The sequence below is a fragment of the Hippopotamus amphibius genome, chromosome 16, assembly GCF_030028045.1.
Source record: "Hippopotamus amphibius kiboko isolate mHipAmp2 chromosome 16, mHipAmp2.hap2, whole genome shotgun sequence".
NCBI classification, from domain to species: domain Eukaryota; kingdom Metazoa; phylum Chordata; class Mammalia; order Artiodactyla; family Hippopotamidae; genus Hippopotamus; species Hippopotamus amphibius.
This window is the reverse complement of record NC_080201.1, coordinates 49,153,097-49,173,765: the sequence shown is the minus strand read 5'-3', so window position 1 is coordinate 49,173,765 and position 20,669 is coordinate 49,153,097. Positions and strand designations below refer to the sequence as shown.

The window sequence follows — 20,669 nt, the reverse complement described above, 5'->3', positions numbered from 1 at the left end:
CTCAAGCTACTTCTCAAAGCCGTCCTGACCCAGCGAGGCCGCCCGCCCCTGGGCGAGTGACCGCAGCGTCTCCACATCACATGGTGGAAGTGGGACAGAGGAGAGCCTTGGTTTATTCTCTGCACTTGCCCCTCTCACTGACGTTTCCTGGGAACCTACTCTGCGCCATGCACGTTCTGGATGGGGGGCGGCAGGGGGAGGGAGGAGCACACAGCAGTGAGCGTGGCGCTGACTCCAGCCAGAGAGACTGACAATGAGTAAATGAACAGAGAGAGAGACCCCATAACGTGAGGCAGAGAGAGGTATTCTGAAGAGAAGTAAAGCCGGGAAAATGGAAAGGGATGGCTGGGGATGGAGACTGGCTTTTCTGAGGGGATGACGTCTGAGCAGAAACTTGGAGGGAGGGAGGCAGGAATCCAGCTGGTAGAAGAGGATGCCAGGCAGAGGGAACAGCAAGTATTGGGCTGTGAGGTGGGAACAAGCTTGGTGAGTTTACGGAGTGGCGTGGAGAGCAGGTGAGGGGGAGGAGGCGAGGCCTGGGAGCGGCTGGCACAGATGCTCTGGAACTTAGGAGCCACGGAGGGGACTTGGGATTGCATCTGGGGAGCGTCTTATCTGCTTAGTGCTAAGTCCTGATTTGTATTTTAGAAGAGTCCCAGACAGAAAAGTGACCCTCATGGAAGCAGGGAGACAGTGAGGAAGCTCCTGCGGTTGTTCAGGTGGGAGACAGGGGTGGCCTGGACCAGCGATTCCAGCCACAGAAGAGGGGTGGGGTCCCACAGAGGGAGAATCCCCCGAGGGGACCGGTCCCTTTGGGCAAGTGCAGGGCCAAAGGCAGCAGTCTCCTGGCCTGGGTGCTCCACGGCCTGGCGCCAGATCTCCCTAACTTTGGGTTCCTCATGGGGTAAGACAGCTCACGCATCACAGGGTGGCTGGGAGGATCCAGAGATGAGGTGCCTGCACCTATTCCTGCTGCGGGACCCTGGGCAGGTCACCTCGCCTCTCTGATCCATGGTTTGCTCATCTGGAAAACATGCTGACCTCACAGCATTTTGGGGTCTGCTGTAAAGGGCTTGGCTGGCACCTCACAGAGCGGATGCTGGGGAAATGAGAACTGCTCTATATTAACTCTTCACCTGAGGCTGCCTGGCACCCTGAGCTGCACACAATCCTCTCCCGCTGCTCCTGACCCCCTCTGCCGGCTCCGCAGGCCGCCGTTCCCGGCTCCCTGGCCCTCTCCTGGCCAAAGCTGGCTCCTGGGGGCGCTGTGTGCTCCACTCCTGGGACTTGCGCTGAGATCTCCTCTTGCCTTCTGATTTTGGCCCAGCCTTTGGGATCAGGTTTTACTTCCCCAGTGAAAACTAGATCCCTCACCTGAGGTGCTGCCACTCCCCAGGAAAGAAATAATGGCAGCTGAAAGTAGCACAGCACCAGGCACTCTCCACCAGCCCGAGGGCTCCATGTGTGCTAACCTGTGAAATCTGCGCAGCAGCTCTCCGGCAGCCACTATTACTAGCATCTCCATTTTACAGGTGGGAAACTGAGGCACAGAGAGATACAATAAGTGTCCAAAGTCATGCAGCCTGTGAGTGGAGGAGTCAGGATTCCAGCCAAGGTCACCAGGCTGCAGAGCCCACAGGTGTCACCACCGTGCTTGGCTGTCATGTTTATATCATAGAGATGGCATATGAACGATAAACGGTATGTGGAACACAGTCACATTTGGTTTAATAATATGCTTTTATATGCGGAAAAAAATTCTGAAAGAAACTGTGAACAATAATTACCTATGGGAAGTAGGTCTTACTAGGAGGTGGAAAAATGAGACTTTTACTTTTCATCGGATACCCACAACCTCCTGAACTGTCTGAATTTATTTTTCTATAATCATGTGTTATAACAATAATAAAAACTAGTTTAAAAAGAACTGACACCTAGACTTCATCATTTTGTAACTCAAGAAAGAAAAAGAGTCTTTGAACCCAGGAAGAAATAAGGTATCTTGGGCTCCTGAGGGTATCGAAGTCTATGTTTTTTCTCATTTTCTCAGCTGCCAGCCTTGGGATTTTAACAAAGGAAGGAAGAGAGGGTGTTAAGTTTTTTTCTTGTCAGGTTGTATTTCTTCTCAAATGAGAATTCCAGGTCTAGGGTAATTCTGGCTCTGTCATTATTAGGGAAGTACGCTCTTTGGGCAAACAAAAAGCTTTCTATCCAAAAGAGAGAAACAGAAAGAGACAAAAAGAGAGAACGAGACGCACACACCCCAGAGTATACGTTGCTCCCTTGGGAGCTGGAAGGGGATTCACCCCTCCCTCTTCCCTTTTGATTTTGCCATTTCCCAGAATTCCCTGCACAAGGGGAGTGTGTGACTCAGCACAGGGCACGCCGGAGCCCGTCAACCTGGTGAGGAAGCAGGCCGGCCCTCCAGCTCATCCACAGCAAAGAGGCACTGTCCCCGAGGCGCCCCTCTGGGAGGGGTGTAAAATGACCTGCTGAAAACTCTGAAATGTGCACTCTCTCCACCCTAGGAGTTCTACATCTGGGAGTGTGCCCTTTACCGTGCAACAGAACCGGCCAGCAGGGGAAGGACGAGGTCCCACTGAGGGACAGTGGCACCACAGAATAATACCATCCAGGACTTCCCTGGTGGCATAGTAGTTAAGAATCCTCCTACCAATGCAGGGGACACGGGTTCGATCCCTGGTCCAGGAGGATCCCACATGCCTCGAAGCAGATAAGCCTCTGCACAACTACTGAGCCTGTGCGCCACAACTACTGAAGCCCACGCACCTAGAACCCGCGCTCCGCAACAAGAGAAGCTACCACACTGAGAAGCCCGCGCACCGCAACAAAGAGTAGCCCTGCTTGCCACAACTAGAGAAAGCCCAGCAATGAAGACCCAACACAGTCAAAAATTAAAAAAAAAAACAAACACAAAAAAACCCATCTAGCTGCTGAAGAGAAGTGGTGGAGTTGGTCCACATGACATGGCAAGAGGTTCACCCATATATGTCATGGGAATAAAGAAGAGGTATGTATGGTGTGAAATCATTTTTAGAAAACAAATCTCACACACAGCTTAGCTTGGTATACTGAAGTTTACCAAAGTCTCAGCTCCAAAGGTGGATAGGTGGGGGATTCACTTTCTAAAAATGTTCCTCGGGCTTTCCTGGTAGTACAGTGGTTAAGAATCCACCTGCCAATGCAGGGGACATGGGTTCAATCCCTGGGCTGGGAAGATCCCACATGCCACGGAGTAACTAAGCCCATGTGCCACAACTACTGAGCCTGTGCTCTACAGCCCACAAGCCACAACTATTGAGCCCACATGCCACAACTACTGAAGCCTGTGCACGTAGAGACTGCTCTGCAACAAGAGAAGCCACTGAAATGAGAAGCCCTAGCACCGCAACGAAGAGTAGCCCCCTCTCTCTGCAACTACAGATAGCCTGCACACAGCAAAGAAGACCCAATACAGCCAATAAATAAAAATAAATTAATTAAAACAATAGTTTTACACGTAGCATAACACGATATAACAAGATTTGTACAATGAATGTAAAATAAATAAATAAATAAATAAAACTGTTCCTCACCACAGCCCACGAGCTGCCCCACCTCAGCCCTCATCTCCTCCCACACAGGCTCCCCAGGGTGCTTTAAACATGCCAGGCACGTTCCTGCTTCAGGGCCTTTGCACTGGATGTTCTGTCTGCCTGGAGTGTGCTCCCCAGCATTCCCCTTGAACGGCAGCTTTTCATCCATCCAGCCTGGCTCACATGTCACCTCCTCAGAGAGGCCTCCCCTGACCACTCGACGTTCTGGTGCTCCCTCCCGGCCCAGGTGAGCTCCGTCACACATTCCTGTGCTACTTCGTCACTGTGTCCGTCTCACGATGATGTGTCCTGGGTGCTTGTGTTTGTGGTCTCACTCCCCCCACAGCACCCGCAGCCTTCTGTATTCCGTATCCAGTGTTGGGAACAAGGCCTGCCACACTGCAGGCACTCCAAATTACTTGTTAAATGTGTAGCACAGCCCTATTTACAATAGCCAGGTCATGGAAGCAACCTAAATGTGCATCAACAGAGGAACGGGTAGAGAAGATGTGGTACACATATACAATGGAATATTACTCAGCCATAAAAAGGAACAAAATTGGGACATTTGTAGAGACATGGCTGGACCTAGAGACTGTCATACAGAGTGAAATAAGTCAGAAAGAGAAAAACAAATATAGTATATTAACGCATAGGTGTGGAATCTAGAAAAATGGTACAGATCCACCAGTTTGCAAGGCAGAAAGAGAGACACGGACATAGAGAACATATGGACACCAAGAGGGGAAAGCAGGGTGGGGGTTGGGGTGGGATGAACTGGAAGACTGGGACTGCCATATATACATTACTAATAAGAATAAAATATCAAATTGTACACTTTAAATATATGTAGTTTACTGTATGTGACTTATATCTCAATAAAAGTTCTTAAAAAAAAAATAAATGTGTAGCACAGGGAACCAACCTTCCTTCCAACCAACCAGCCAACCTCCCTACCCATTTTCTTCCTCCTTCCAAACTTCCTTACTCTCTCCCTTCCTTTTCAAACAAGCTTAAATGACTTTTATAAAACAGGAAAAAGTATAGAGATATTTTACTGTCTATACTTTTAAAAAGTCAAGCCAAAAGAACACGAGTATTCCTTCCCTGCTCTGTTTGGGTTCATTTGTTAAAACTGCCTTCTTAGCTCCCAGGACCCCCAGGACTCTAGTGGGGCACTCCTAATTCTACAGCAGAAGGCTGTCTCCCTCGAAGAAATTCTGCTAAAACCTTCTCCCCTGACTCTCAACTCCATACCTATCTAATCCACTGCAGGTTCCACATGGCCTGACACCGTTAGTGGGCTGCTGTGACACGTCAAAAGAGAAAAAGCATATTGAAATTCAGTTTGGAGAGTCAAATCGATCATCTTTGCCCTATTCTCTTTCTTCTGGAAGAATTTTCCAATGTATTTTCCAAATTGAAAATTCTAAGCAATAATTTAAAATGGCATTAATTCCAGGTTAAAAACAAACAAACAAAAAACCAAACCAGCTTTTGTGTCCTCTGATCTTTTTCCTTCTTCTCAAGATCTCTGGTCTCCATAAATGTTTAAACCTAATGACCTCTGAGGAGAAAATGGACTATTCTCTGACTGCTAAAAAGAGTGAGATCACCTTCTATGTGCTAATACGGAACTGTCGCCAAGCTGAGAAAAGAGCAAGTGACAAAGGCTGGAGCACGGACAGGAGGTGACCACATGGATAATAAAACGGGGCGCGAGGGAAGCACACACAATCACGTGCTCAGTCATGTTCGGAATGTTTCTGTAAGGATGCAGAAGGAATGAAACAATGGTTGCTTCTGGGGAGGGGAGCTGGATGGCTGGGGGCCAGGGCAGGGAGAGAGGCCTGCTTTTCACCACAAACCCGCCCGTACTCGTTTGTTTTTTATCCTGTGCCTGTTTTACCTTCTAAAACACACATGAAGAAAACAGCCAGGAGGAGGTACCCTCTCTCAAGGTTCTGACTGACAGCACTGAACAGAGTCTCTAATTTGCCTGTGTTGTCTGAACTTGCATTTGCCACACTGTGAAATTAAACCACTCACATTAGAAAAGAAAAAGGAAGACAGAAGAATTACCAGGAAGGCTCTGCAGTTGGGACCTGGACAAGAGCAACTTCTTCCTGTGACAGGAGGGCCAGCAGTGGAAGGCGACCAATGGCTCCGACCTGGCTGGGCCCGATCCCAGCTGACTAGGAGCTCTGGCCTCCAACTGGGGCGGGTCCCTCGGGGCTGGGTTAATTAAGCTAATTAGCACGTGGCCTGCCTGAGCTGGGGGTTCTGCCAACCTCGCTGGCAAGGATACTCACCAGGTCTGCATCTCAGGCAGCAGACGGATTTTCCTGGAAGGACGGCTGGGAGAGGCCTGTGGGAGTGCGGGAGAACCCTGGCGTGGGGTGGGGATGCTGTTCCTTCCGTGGCTGCACTGAGCTGGACCAGGACCCCTAAACTCAAGGAAGGAGGGAGCCTGAAGGCTAGGTGTCAATCGCTAGATGCCTGTCCGCCCAGACCGGCACTTCCCTACGCCTCACTGCATCCTCATGCCACCTCCAGGAGGTAGGCGCTCCTGTCTTCCCCTTTTGAGGCTGGGGGACTGTGGCACAGTGAGCTGAGGACACTCGGAACCCACATCTGCCTGGTGAATGCAGTGCTCCGCGTGCATGGAAGGTGGTGATGGCGGCTCTGGGGGATGTGGGGCCCCAGCCTGGGGCCGGTGCCTCTTACAGGGCTACATTCCTTCCTCCCGGCCATCACCTCCATCACCTTGCTCTACCGGCAGGAGCACGGATGCTCCCAGAGCACTGTTCTGAAACGGTGACAGCGGAGTGGGGTTGCGGGCTTGACGCGGGGGACTGCTCTCGACAGCAGTGGTAGTAACGGTGGCAGCAGCAAAGCTCACCTCCGGAGCGCTCACTCTCTCCCAGGCCCGGGCTGCCCTGCGCACGTGTTATTTCATCTCCTCCCCTCAGGGGCCCTACAGGAGGCAGGGCCGCCCTTCCTATGGATGGAGGACATTTGGGGCCTGGGTCCTCAGGCGTGACCTAGGGTTGCCCCCCCGCCCCCACTGCTCCACCTTAAGGCAACAAACAGGCTGTTCCCTAGGGGCGCCTCCTCCCTGGGCCCTGCCTGCAGGGACAGGCGCCAGCAGGGCCGCGACACACCAGTCTCCCAGTTGGGCTGAGACCAGCCTGGCGGGGAGGAGGTGCCCGGGACGGCGGAGGGGGCAGGGCCGCTGGTTCTGCCCCCTGCCCCGCGGGCTCCAGCCTGGCAGCCCATCGGCCTAGTCGTCCCCTCACCTGCTAAAAGCCCTGCACAGCTCAACCTCGGCGCTGGCGTCCTCACATGGGGTGATTCAGGAAATCCGCACAACCGGGAGGCAGGGAGGACGGTCGCACCAGGTTAAAGAGAGGAAGACTGAGGGCTTACGGAGGGGGCACGCAGCTCATGAGGGAGTCCCGCCCCGACCCCCACGCCGTTCTGCTCCTCTCCTGGCTGGGAGAAGGCAGGCCTGTAAACTCAGTGTCGGCGGTGGGAACAGGGCCGCCCGGCCATCTCCTGAGCAGAGCCGCTGCGCCGTCCCACGGAGCCGACCAGGGCCTGCGGCAGAGGGGCCGAGTGCCAGGGACCTTCCGCGGCACGTGCTCTCGGTGCCCCTGGCGTACAGAGCCGCCACCCCTCACCAGTTCACTCCGTCTTTCTAAAGGGGAGCACGTGCCCAAATCCAAGAAGTCCGTCCTCAGACACCGCGAGTCACTGTCTTGGATGCGGGTCTTCCCCGAGTCTCTCCCACTTCTGACCATGCCTCAGTCTCCTCCTCTGGAGGTGGGGTCGCCGGGGAGGATCAGCGGGGCCGGGTCTGTACAGCCCTAGCCAAGCAGCCTGGCTGAAAGGCCGCAGCATTTATCACCCCTCTGGGGATGTGTTACAGGTCACTGACCACAATCAATGAGAAAGGAGGTAGATTTGGTAATTACTCCTTTGGGGATAAGCTCATAACATGTGGTGACCTTGTGGGGACAAATTACAAAACCAACAACCATGACGTTTGCAGTGATTAATCTCAACTAACCGAGTGAGCTGGGGCAAGTGACTTAACCATTCTGCATCTCAATTTTTCTCATCTGGAAAATGGCACTCAAAGTACCTACACCTCACTGTTCCGTAGTGAAGATTAAAGGAGTTAACGTGCTTACGACACTACTTGGCAGGGGAGGTATCAGTAAACGTAGGTAAATAAGTTATGCAAATAAGTTCTTGTGCCTTGGGATGAAATTTCAGCAACATAATTATACACAGATTTAAACAAACAAACAAACAAACACGCTTAGCCTCAAATAATTTAGCTGGAAGTAAAGACAGTGTTTTCTGGAAAACTAGGTTAGGTGACTCAGAAGTGTCTCTAACAATGACAAAGACATTATCTCCAAAATGCTCAGGGAGAGTTTGAATAAAAGAGCTTTCCAAAATGCGAGTGTGTGGACAAAAGCATTAATTCTAAATGAACATATTATCTTATGCATGTGATTCTAAAAAATGTATCTGTAACTATATTAGTAAATATAAGAAACCATCAAACTAGTTTGTGTCCCCCGGTACTTTATATATTTAGTTTACATATGTTTACACAACATACATACATACGTGAAAAGCTTTCTTTGGATCTTATGTTGGGAAAAGGAGTGCTGCTGTCACACATCCAGGTATATTTTCTGAGCGCCTACTATGTACTGGGCCCTGGGTGAGGCTCAGGTGTCTCCGCTCTCTAAGAACCCACAGTCCAGTGGGCCAACAGAGAGGAAGCAAGTCTCTAGGAAACGACTGCCTTGTGCCCTGGGACAGAGGCTGAGGAAGGAAAGAAGTGTGGGGTCAGTGGGAGGGAGGAGCCTGGTGTGGGGGTTGGGAGAGCTTCTCCGAGGATGACATGCCTCTGTTGAGACCTGAGGGGCGGTGTTATGGGTCTCCTCCGAAAGATATGTAGAGGTCCCAAGCCCTCGTATCTCAGAATGTGACCTGACTTGGAAATAGGGTCTTTACAAGGTCATCAAGGTAAAATGAGGCAATTAGGATGGACCCTAATCTAATGTCTGGTGTCTTTGTAAAAAGGGGAAATGTGGACACAGAGACACGCACACAGGGAGAAGGCCACGTGAAGATGAAGGCAGAGACTGGGGTGATGCATCTACACGCCAAGAAATCCCACAGACTGCTGGCAAATCAACCGGAAGCTGGGAGAGGAGCGTGGAACAGAGCTTTCCTCCCAACCCGCAGAGGGATCCAACCCCGCCGACACTATGACTGACTGCCAGCCTCCAGAACTCTGAGAAAATACATTTCTGTGGTTGAGTCACTCAGTCTGTGGTACTTTGTTAGGGCAGCCCTAGCAAACTACAGACGGGCAGGAGTGAGCCAGGTGGGGCTGGGGGAACGCGGGCAGAAGGAACACCACGCACGCCGGGGAAGGCCAGAGCAGCTGCCCTCGTGGAGAAGCACGGTGGGGTCAGCTGGGCCCGACCCTCTGCCAACCTGAAAAGTGGGGTCCTGACCGTATTTTACGGGGTTACAGTGAGAATGAAGCAGGATGTGAGGCTCACACATTCCATTCTCTGATGGAGCACCCGCACAGTGCCAGGTGGCTACAAGTGTCTCGTGCCTAAGACAGAGTCACCTGCTTTCCCGTGGGAGAAACAAACAGTGGAACAGAGAGCAGTGACAGAATGACAGCAAGGGCTATGGAAGGCTGGGAAGGCGCATCTGAGGAGGTGGCATTGGATTAAGCCTGCCCCCAAGCCAGCCATAAGAGGTGGGAGAAGAGTGTTCCAGGGACTGGAGAGAGCCAGTGCAAAGGCCCTGAGGTCGGCCTGTACTCGGCAAATCTGAGGAGCAGGAAGAGGCCTGGAGTGGCGTGAGCTCAGCGGGGAGCGGGAGGAGATAAGGGCAGAGGGGTGACAGAGTGGGTCACCCAGGGTGCAGGTGGCAGTCTGGGCAAAGCACACCGTGCACCCTGGTACGATATATGTGCTCTGTACATGTGAGCGTTGATCATTCACCCTGGGAGCGGGGCAAGCCACTGGAGGTTTCAGTCAGGGGAGCGGAGGATCCAAATCTAGTTCTCCGAATGCGCCCCTGGCTGTCAGTGAGGCGCACGAGCTGCATTCTCAGCTTGCTCACCTGCCCACATCTCCAGGGATCCCGTTCTGTCTCCTGACATGTCTCTCCTTATGAGCTCTGTGTCATCACACCTCTGAATGGCCCCCTCCAGGTCGTGGAAGAGGACATTACAGAGAACACGACAGAGTGGGGCAGGACCCCTCCCCCCGCCCCCACACCCAACTGAAGAGGAGCCTTGGACCGAGCTCCCTAGGCTCTGATCTAAGCTCCGTTCCTTCCCAGCTCTGAGCCTCTGGGCCTCAGGTGCCTCATCAGTAAAACCGGGCAGATAACAGGTCCACCTCTCAGAGCTGCTGTTGAGGAGGATTCAGTGACTATTCACGGACGAGAGCTCAGGACTGAGACTGGCACACAGCAAGCACTCAACAAACGTTCGGTACCATCATGTTCTAACTTAAAAACACTAAAACCCCTTGTTAACTGACCACTCCTCTCCTCTCTCTTTCGCTTCACAGCAAAATGCCCCACACCAGCGGCCTCCTACCCTGCCCTGCCCTTGTCTCCCAGCACCCTCCACTCACCTCCAGGAGGCTCAACCCAACACTCAGTTCCCAGGCTCGTCCCACTGACAGCTCACCGTCGTCGCCCCTGGGCTCCTCCTTGTGTGAACACGGAGGGGTCTCGGGCTGAGTCCCACGCCTCCCCTCCTCTCCAGCCTCCTACCTTTATGCTGATAACGCCCAAATTTCCCTCTCCAGCCTGACCTCTCCCCCGAGCGCCAGGCTCCTTACCTGACTGCCTCCTTCCACGTCTTCTGCGAGTCACGAACGTAACCCGTCCAGGACTGAGCTCCGAGCTCTCCTCTGAGCCCGCTCCCCACTCAGTCCCCAGCTCAGCTTAAGGAGAGTCCACCCATCCTCAGGCTGCAGGACCTGGGATCTTCTTCAAGCTCCCTCTTTCTCTCACGTCATATCCAAACTGTCAGCAAAGCCTGCCTGCTCCCATTTCAGAGAATCTATCCCGGTTCTTGTCCCTCTCTGGCCTCCATTCTGCTCCAGGCCCCTCGTCTCCTGCCTGGACCATCACAGCAGTGCCTCCCTGGTCTCCCTGCCGCTCGCAGGCTGTGTCCCACACGCAGCCACAGTTCCCTGCGAACTCCTAATTTAGGTCACGTCCCTCCTCTGCTCCAGACCCTCCTGCAGCCCTCCTTCACTTACAGCAGATGCCCATGGCCCTTACATGGGGCCCACAAGACCCTCCACGGCCTGTCCCCATCGCCTCTCTGACCTCATGTGCTCACACGGTTCCAGCCACACTGGCCTTCCTCCCACAGACCAAGCACACTTCTGCCTCAGGGTCTGTGCAGTAGCTGTTCCCTCTGCCTAGAACAGTCTTCATTTAGATGCCACGCGTGCTGGCTACCATCTGACCCGTTGCGTGCCTTTCTTAGCTACCCTATTTGCTTCGCCTCCCCAGCCAGCATGTCAGCACCCCGAGGGCAGGGATCCCTGTCCACCTGTTCGCAGCTCTATTCCCAGTGTGCAAACTGGCATGGTGTCCCGATGAATGAGGGAGCGCGATGGCACCCTCCTCCCCGCCCCGAGATGCCCAGGCTCGGCTCCGGTGGTGCCTCATGGGGCGTCCAGGCACTTACTTCTTTGGGTCAGTGAAGGGGAGTGGCCTTGGCGGGGGCTCGTCTGCTCTCTTCCACCCCGTTGGGTGCTTGTTGCGCACGGGCTGCTTGGAGAAGAAGGACTTGGGGACGGAGGCGGACAGCTGGAAGGCGTTGGGCTGGGCCAGCTGTGAGGGTCGTGGGGTCTCTGCGCTGGCCGTCTTGTGAACCTGAGTGGGGTAGCCGGCCCTCGAGCTCATGTCACTGCAACATGAAAATGAGAGAAATAAACCAATTCCATCCCGTGTTTTAAAAACCTGATCTGTTTACATTTGTTCTTGGGAAACAAAAAGTTCATTCACACAGGAGATATATAAGTACTTTACTGCGGTGGCAAATTCTAATACATAGATGTCTACATGGAGAAAAGGTAAAGCCGCCTTCATAGCCCCGATCCCACCCCAAGGACGCCCTTCTAGCACAGTTGGTGCCTCTATGGGAATCTAAAAAAGTCACCTCCTGCGGGTGGATGCGCCACCCTCCTCCCCGATGCCCTGTCTCCTGGGCACAACCTACACAGCTGAAGGTGGGGGTGCCGCCAAAACCAAAAAAACCCCCCAAAACCAAAAAAAAAAAAAACCCCCAAAAAACCCAAAAAAGTGTATACAATCAGAAAACAGGAGCTTTTTTTTTTTGGCCGTGCTGTGCAGCATGTGGGATCTGCGTTCCCCAACCAGGGATCGAACCATGCCGCCTGCAGTGGAAGTGCTGATTCTTAACCACTGGACCACCAAGGAAGTCCTGAGAGGTTTTTTTGAGGGGTAGGAGAATTATGTTTCTATATAACTGGGATCGTGCTAATAAACTGTTCTGTAATTTGTGGTTTTTTTAAATGTATTTAAGTATCAGATATAAGTTATATATCTTGTATAACGTAGCCTCTTCATTCAAATAGTTTTCGAGCATCACTACACGTTGGACACCACTCTAGCTGACCTAATATAAAACCACAGCTCGCTATCCCAAATGCTGGATTGCTGTGGAATTAATGCTCCAATCAGCCTCACGCTGTTCACCAGGACCCAACTGCTGACCCCAGGGAGGAGAATCGGCTTTTACAACTTTTAAATAAAATTCCAATTCCACTCCCAGTAGGAGGTCTTTAATGGGAAAATTAACGGCCTTGGAATGCAAGGTAATACATCCTTATTGAAGGTCAATTTAGCAATATCAAGCGGTGGGACTTTTGACTATGGCTGAATGAGGATACTGGCAAGTTCTCTCCCCACAAAGCACAAAATTGACAAAACCAACCATTTCAGCCCTCTAGAAACTGACCAAAGGCGTGCAATAATCCAAGTATCGTTTATGCTTGAAAAACGCAACTTCAGGTAAGAGAGGGAATCTGACATTTTGGCCTGAGGCTCCTCCCATCGCCCTGCCCAGCTCAATGAACAAGCAAGTTCTGCCACAGTGGTACCTCACTGAAAGATTCAGAAGGAGAAGAGAGAAAGGGGCAGAAGAAAGATCTGAAGAGCTAATGGCTGAAAACTCAAGTTGGACAAAAAACATTCACCTATACGTGTAAGAAGCTCAACAAATCCCCACCAGGATACACACAAAGACGTCATCCAGAAAAAAAGGTGAAAGTCAAACACAGAGATAAAATCCCTGAAAGCACCAAGGGAAAAAGGATTCATCACATACAGAAGAGCGCAATATAATTAGCTGTTGACCTGTCATTTGAAACAATGGAATGGAATGATGTTTTCAAAGTGCTGAAAGGAAAAAACTGTCAACCAAGGCTTCTATGTAGAGCAAAACTATCCTTCACAAGTGAAGGCAAAATAAAGGTGTCCCCAGATAAACAGAGACTCAGAGAATTCATTGCTAGCATACCTGCCTATGAAATAATAAAATTAGTGCTTGGGCTGAAAGGAAATGACTGCAGATGGTGACCTGAGTCCATACAGAGAAATGAAGGGTCCAGGATGGCAAATCTGTGGATTAGAATTAAAAACTCTATAGATTTATGTTTTCTTATTTTTTCTCTAACTTCCTTAAAGTTAAACATAAGACTGTATAAGGCAATAATAACAACACTATACTGTTGGGTTTATACCGTGTATGGATTTCATATAGATGACAAAAATATCACAAAGGAGGGGAAAAGGAATGAGGCTATATTGGAAAAAATTTTCTATATTTTATTGGAATTAAGTTAGTATTAATCTGAATTACACTGAAAAGATGCATGCTCTAATAACAAAAAAGAAATAGTCCAAAAAATCAAGAGGAATCAAAATGGTGCACTAAAATGCATTTATTTAACACAAAAGGTGGCAGTAAAGGAAGAAAAGAGGAGCAAGAGAGTTCTTAAACATATAGAAAACCAAGAGGAAAATGGCAAATATAAATCCAGTCATTATCAGTAATTTCATTAAATGGGAATGTTGAAGCATCCTGATGCGAAGGTAGATTGCCAGACTGGATTTAAAAAAGCAAGCTCTGACTGACTTACACATACTTTCCATAATCAACATCGATTAACAGGCCCAAGGCTGGGCACTGGTGGGGGGATGTCCAGGGAGCCGTGGAGCATATAACACTGGCATTGGACTCTGTCAGGGGCTTCCCCAAGGAGGCAACGGCGTCTGAGCTGAGAACTGAAGGAGGAGTAGCATCAGCCTAACATCTGGCCTCCCAGAAATCCACGCCACAGAAAAGCTTGCCCAAGTACATGCAGGCACATACAAGGATAGTCACTGCAATGTGTGTGTAATCAACAAAAGCTGGACGTGGCCTGAATGTTTTTTTTTTTTTTTAAGACTTATTTTATTATTTGTTTGTTTATTTATTTTATTTCTGGCTTCATTGTGTCTTGGTTGCTGCGTGTGGGCTTTCTCTAGGTGCGGCGAGTGGGGCTACTCTTCATTGTGGTGCACGGGCTCCTCATTGTGGTGGCTTCTCTTGTTGTGGAGCACGGGCTCTAGGCTCAAAGCCTTCAGTAGTTGCAGCACGTGGGCTCAACAGTTGTGGCTCACAGGCTTTAGAGCACAGGTTCAGTAGTTGTGGTGCACAGAATTAGCTGCTCCGAGGCATGTGGGATCTTCATAGAGCAGGGACTGATCCTGTGTCTCCTGCATTGGCAGGCAGATTCTTAACCACTGCGCCACCAGGGAAGTCCTCTGAATGTCTTTTAACAGGGGATTAATAGGTCGTTCCAAGCACGCATATCCACATGATGAAATCTATGCAGCCAGTGCCTAGAGTGAGGTCGATTTCTGCTTATGGATGAGGACAGATGTCTGAGCTACAGTAAGTGTAAAAAAGGCACTGTATAAAGTGCGCTTTTTCTTTTTTTAAAATGTACATATACTATTTGATTACTGGGCTTTTTTTGGGGGGGGGCGTGTCTTTTTTTTTTTTTTTTTTTTTTGCAGCACTGCATCTTCATTGTGGTGCGTGGGTTCTTATTCGTTGTGGCATGTGGGCTCAGTAGTTGCAAGGCGTGGGCTTAGCTGCCCGGTGGCATGTGGAATCTTAGTTCCCCTACCAGGGACTGAACCCATGTCCCCTGCATTGGAAGGTGGATTCTTAACCACTGGACCACCAGGGAAGTCCTGGAGGGCTCTTTTTTTATGAAAAGGAAATGTACAGTTTTTTTTTCCAACTGTGGGTCATGAAATCAATTTAGTGGATCCTGACTCATTAAGAGGGGAAGAAAAAGAGAAATAGACTAGAATAAAAAACCTTAGTGCACCTCATGTGAGCTAAGGGTAAGTGGTTTTGTGAAACTATTCCAGATGGTCCATGCTGGGTTGTAATATAAACTGCTTTTCCCATTTTGGGTGATGGTCAAAAATGTGTGAAAGACCTGGGCTGGTACAGGTTTGTGGAGAAAAGTCTCTGGGGGCATGTACACTAATTGATTATCTCTGGAGGTAGTAAGGATGGGGGAAATGAAACCATATAAACAGCACAGGGTAGAAAGGAAGTGCCATCCGACACCTCCGTTTCCTTCTTTGAGGCAACTTTGACCTCCCCCTTTCTTCTTCTTCAACAGAAGGCCCACTGCACACAAGCACATGCACACAAGCACATGTGTGTATCCTCCCAACCTTCCTTTATAACATAAATGGCAGTCCATCATGAGCTTGTTCTGCACGTGGCTTTGACCTTAACACGATGTTCTGGAGATCTCTCCATGTCAGTCCACACAAGTCCCTCTCGCTTCAATGGCTGCAGAGGGTCCACTCTACCAATATATCCTAATTGATTTTAACTCTGACTTTTACTTTCTACAGTACATGTTTCTCTGTCATCAGGCATGTTCAGCTTTTATGAGCTGAAAAAAATGATGGTTTAAAAAAAAGAAAGGGGGGGACTTTCCTGGTGGTGGGCGCAGTGGTTAAGAATCCACCTGCCAATGCAGGGGACAATCCCATGCCTGGGAAGATCCCACATGCCGCGGAGCAACTAAGCCTGTGCGCCACAGCTACTGAAGCCCACGGACCTAGAGCCTGTGCTCCTCAACAAGAGAACCGCAATGAGAAGCCTGCGTACCACAACGAAAGTAGCCCCCGTTCTCCACAACCAGAGAAAGCCCTCGTGCAGCAACAAAGACCCAGTGCAGCCCCCCCCCCAAAAAAGGGGAAAAGATGAACACCCTCTGTATGTGTGTCTGCCAGCTGGCTCCATCCGTTACCTCCTTTGGGACGGGTTCGCCCCCTCCTTAGGCCTGTGGCAGGCACTGGGTGTCACCCTAACCCCTGTCACCCTGTACATGAAAGCTGATTTTACTTATCCTCAAGGAAGGTGAACTGGCACCCAGTCCAGGGTGCAAATCCTGAACGGTTGAGGCCATTTGTCTGGGGTAAGTCTGAGGTAGGTCTGCAATCTACTTCTGGCCAGTGAGACATGGGGTGTGTGGGTGTGGACTGTCTGCTAGGTGACTTCTGGGGAAAATTTCTACACTAGAAAACTAACAAAGACTATCTAACTAACCTGCAGCAAACATCACCTCTTCTTCCACGGGACACTGGGACTACCTGGTTGAATGAAAGCCACTTGAGACTGTGAGGGGAGCCAGTCTGTAGGCCGATGGAGGCAGAACAAAGAAAGGGAAAGAACCTGGGTCCTTGAGTCAATAAATTACCCAATCGTGTGGGGCCCTGCCTAGCTTGGGACTTCATGTTCTGAGAGATAACAGACTTCCTCCAATTGAGCTGGATTTCTTGTCGCTTGGAGCCAAAGGCATTCCCACGGCTGTCTCTGTTTGCAACTCCTACCATCCTCAGGAATGGATGGTGACCCCCCAACACTGCCACAGTAGGGCCACAAAGAACCATTCTCCTGAATATGCTGTGCATCTCAACCCAGCCCTCTTGAGGCAGGCACCCCTTCTCAAACATCCTTTGGACCATGAACTGTGCCAGGTGCCACGTACAGGGTGGAGTTCTTCCCCCACCTGCCAATCAACGGAGTGAACACACTTCCTTTCTGCAGCACCGGCAAGGCCAGGTACCCTGCCCGGGCCTCAGCCTGAAAAATGAGGCAGCACCGCGTGATGGATGAGAACGTGGGCTGCGCTGCTCACCTGACCCAGGTGCCAATCCCAGCTCCGACGGACACACTGTGATCTTTGCTCGAGCCCCTTTCCCTCAATGAGCCTCAGTTTCCTCCTCTGAGAACTGAGCCAACAGCAGCACGTGCCTCACGAGATCATGCATGCACAAAGTGCTCAGCTAGGGCCCAGGCACCAGGATGTGCTCCCTGAGCGTGCAGACATACAGGGAGGTGGTGCATCCCGGGGCTAAAAGCCTGGGCTCTGGGCTCAGTCAGGACTGCGACGGGGGTGGGGCACCCCGCCCTGCACTCCCCACTCCGCCCTCACCCAGGCAGGCTGCACTCATCTGTGTTGTATCTCAAGGGGGCATTTAAGATTTTGTTGGAGTAAAAGGGTCTGTGGCTTACAAAAAAAAAAAAGCTGAAAAACTGTAGGCTGGATGGAGAAAGTGCACAGCTACCTGGGCATGGGTGCTGCTCTGGTCTGTTCGACCCCTGGGAGGCTGATGGGTGGCCCAGGGTAGGCGACAGGCACAAAGGGAGCTGTGCCCTTGCCTTTAGGAGGAAGAGCAGTGATGGAGCAGGTGGCAGTGATGGTGGGGACCTCACTGAGCCCATGAACGTGGCCAGGCCCTGTTCTAAGCATCTCAGAGGCATCACTTCATTTAGTGGCCCCAGCGACCCCATGAGGCAGGAACTACCACCACCCCCGTGTTTCAAATGGAGAAACTGAGGCCCAGAGAGATTAAATAACTTGCCCCAAATAAAGCAGCTGGTCGGGGAGAGAGCCAGGATACAAAGCCAGGCAGTCTGGCTCAAGATACACTGTGTTTAACCACCAACGTGTACTTTCAGTGACACGGCAGTCACGATAAATACATAATACATAAGAACAGAACCCAGCAGCAGCTGATATACCTGCACCAGCTCTATCTCAGGCCCTCTGCTACCCACTTTAAACACACAGGGTGTGGTCATCCTCGCAGCCTTGGATCACAAACCCATCTTCACCCCCATTTTACAGATGAGGAAATTGAGCCTCAGAGGAACTAAGGAGACTGGTGGAGATCACACAGCTGGTGAGTGGTGGAGCTGTGACCTGGACACAGGCAGTGAGAGGCCAGAGCCTGGGAAATAACACTGCTCCCTCAGATACCCCTAGGTGGGCCCCTGTGGGGTCTTAACTGCTGGGCTCATCTTGTCCTCTCTCCTGGGTGTTTGGCAGGGGCTTGAGAGTTCAATCAGTCCCTGCACGTGGCTGGAATTATCAGGCTCAGTGGAGGAGCCATAGGCGGCCCCTGCGTGCGGCCTGGGAGCAAAAACAGCAGGTCTTCAGAAAGTGGAAGCAGAGACACCATGGGGCAAAAACCCACTGGCACAAAATCAATGCGGAATCCAACCACCACTGGCTGCCTCCACCAACCACCGTGCACCTGTATCACCACAGTGGTCTTCTCCTGCCCTCGCCCCCAAACACAGCCTGTGCTCTGGCCGCATGGAAGCTGTTCCTCAAACACACCAGACACGTTTGCTCCTCAGGGCCTTTTGTACTCCTCCCTGCCCCTGCCCCAAGATGTCTGCATGGCCCCGTCTTTCCCTCAAGTTCCTGGAGACGGCCTAGGCTCCTCTTCCCAAGCTGATTGTGACTATAGGAGTAGGTCTCTGTCATGCGGCCCCGGCTTCCTAGCCAACAAGGCGGGACGGGCCCCAGTGGACCCCAAGGCCCTCACATTACCTTTCAGGGCCGTGCCCCCAGAAGGGTACCCCAGAGACTGTAGCCCTGCCCGCGGAAACAAGGCCACGTGCTTCCTGCCTGCCCGGGAACACCCAGGGGCAGCAGCTCCATGTGGAGCGGAGAGCCTCTCACTGCCCCTGAACAGCTCTGACAAATTGCTCTGGAAGCCCAGGAAGTTCTGGAGTGTGTGCTGCCTCGAGAGAGGGCGGGGGGCCCGGTGGCTGCCTGCCTGGGATCACTCAGCCCACCGTGGTGCCCACAGCAGGCGCTGGCGCCTGGCACTGTGCCCGGAAGCTGGGCTCCTGTGACGAATGTCTGGGGGGAAGAGTCTGTGAAGTCACTGGAATTGTCCACGGGCACAAGCTGCTAGAGGCTGCAGTGGCTTCCACGGCGAGGGCTGGAGAGCAGGGAGGGAGTGGGTGGGGGGTTTGGGCACAGCAAGTCCCATCCCTTTCCTGGCAGACCTCGCATTGTGCTGCCAAACTCAATCTCCCCACCCCGGGGCTTCCCTGGGGGCACGGTGGTTAAGAATCCACCTGCCAATGCAGGGGACATGGGTTCGAGCCCTGGGCTGGGAAGATCCCACATGCCACAGAGCAACTAAGCCTGTGCGCCACAACTACTGAGCCTGCGCTCTAGAGCCCTCGAGCCACAACTACTGAAGCCCGTGCTTCTAGAGCCTGTGCTCCACAACAAAAGAAGCCACTGCAATGAGAAGCCCGCACACCGCAATGAAGAGTAGCCCCCGCTCTCCCCAACTAGAGAAAGCCCGCGCACAGCAACGAAGACCCAATGCAGCCAAAAATAAACACGTAATAAAATAAATCTTAAAAAAAAAAAATCCCCCCACCCCTGAAACAGTCCACTTCCCCCCTGAGTAGCCCAGAGTGGTCTTCTTAAAACCTAAGTCAGATTACGTGCTCCCGTGGCTCCCACGTCCCTCACAATCAAATCCCAGCATCTGACCATGGTCGGTAAGCCTGCCAGAGCTGGGGCCCTGCCAACCTCGCAAATCAGACCTCCTGCCACTCTCCCCTCCCGGCCCATCGGGACACCAGAGTATTTCCAGAGCACTGCAAATGAGTGTACCTTCAGGGCCTCGCCATTAGCTGTTTTCCCTGCCTGGATCACTTCCATGTGTCTTGCAAAATATCACCTCCTCTGAGAAGCCTTCTGGGACTTCTTCCCAGTTTGCTTTTCTCCCCAGATCGCCACCTGCCATATTAATATTACATGGTTGCTCAGTTGTCTGTCTGTCTGTCTGCCTCTCCCTCCAGGAGAACGTCAGCTCCACAAAAGAGGGACTCAACTTCGTCCCCTGCTGTATTGCCATGTTTGGAACAGTACCCAGCACACGCTGGCTGCTTCAGCGTCACTGAACCTGAGAACAACATTCCTCCCAGGCCTGCCCAGCCCCGCTCTCCTCTTCTCTCTCAAGAATCTCAACACTCCCCATCTGCAGCAGCCTCTGACTCTGACTGGCACTGTCCTGGACCTCTGCCTCCCTCCCTCCTGAGGTCCTGGTGGCGCCACCTGCTGACACATCCATAGATACTCTGTCCTCTGGTCCAGGCACCCTTCCTTCTCACTCACATCTCAGCCTCAGACCCATCCCTGAGACTTCCCCAGTCATGCCTCCAGCACTATCTTTCAAAACATCTATCTGCCTGCATTATTCTTTCTGCTGAAACCTTTCCTTGCTGCCCACAGCTCTTAGGATCAAATACAAACTCTGTAACGTGGCTGACAGGACTTGCATGGTCTGGCCCCTGCCAACCTCCCCAACCTCCCATCAGCTGCCCCCTCAATTTGTATACTTGAGCCAAGGGGCCAGTGTTCAGTGACCTGATGGCACCTACCCTCCTCCCCACCCCAGGGCCTTTGCACATGCTACTCCCTCTAATAGGGATGCCTTCTCCATACGTCATCTTTCCCTTTAAAAAAAAAAACTGTAAAATAGCCCACATAGAGCAAAGTGTACAAAACGTCTATGTACAATTTAACAAACACTGACAAAGCAAACACCCACATAACTGCATCAAGATTA

General features: G+C 51.6%; 1 protein-coding gene across 8 annotated transcripts in view; it reads right to left on the bottom strand.

Annotated features, from left to right (window-relative positions):
* Positions 1 to 20,669, bottom strand: part of SIPA1L3 (signal induced proliferation associated 1 like 3) — a 240,434-nt gene that overhangs the window by 14,769 nt on the left and 204,996 nt on the right. For all 8 annotated transcript variants that reach the window (XM_057711283.1, XM_057711289.1, XM_057711288.1 and 5 more), the window contains one exon: positions 11,362 to 11,583. In XM_057711283.1, the coding sequence (XP_057567266.1) occupies positions 11,362 to 11,583 (222 nt within the window). The remainder of the gene's footprint in view (positions 1 to 11,361; positions 11,584 to 20,669) is intronic.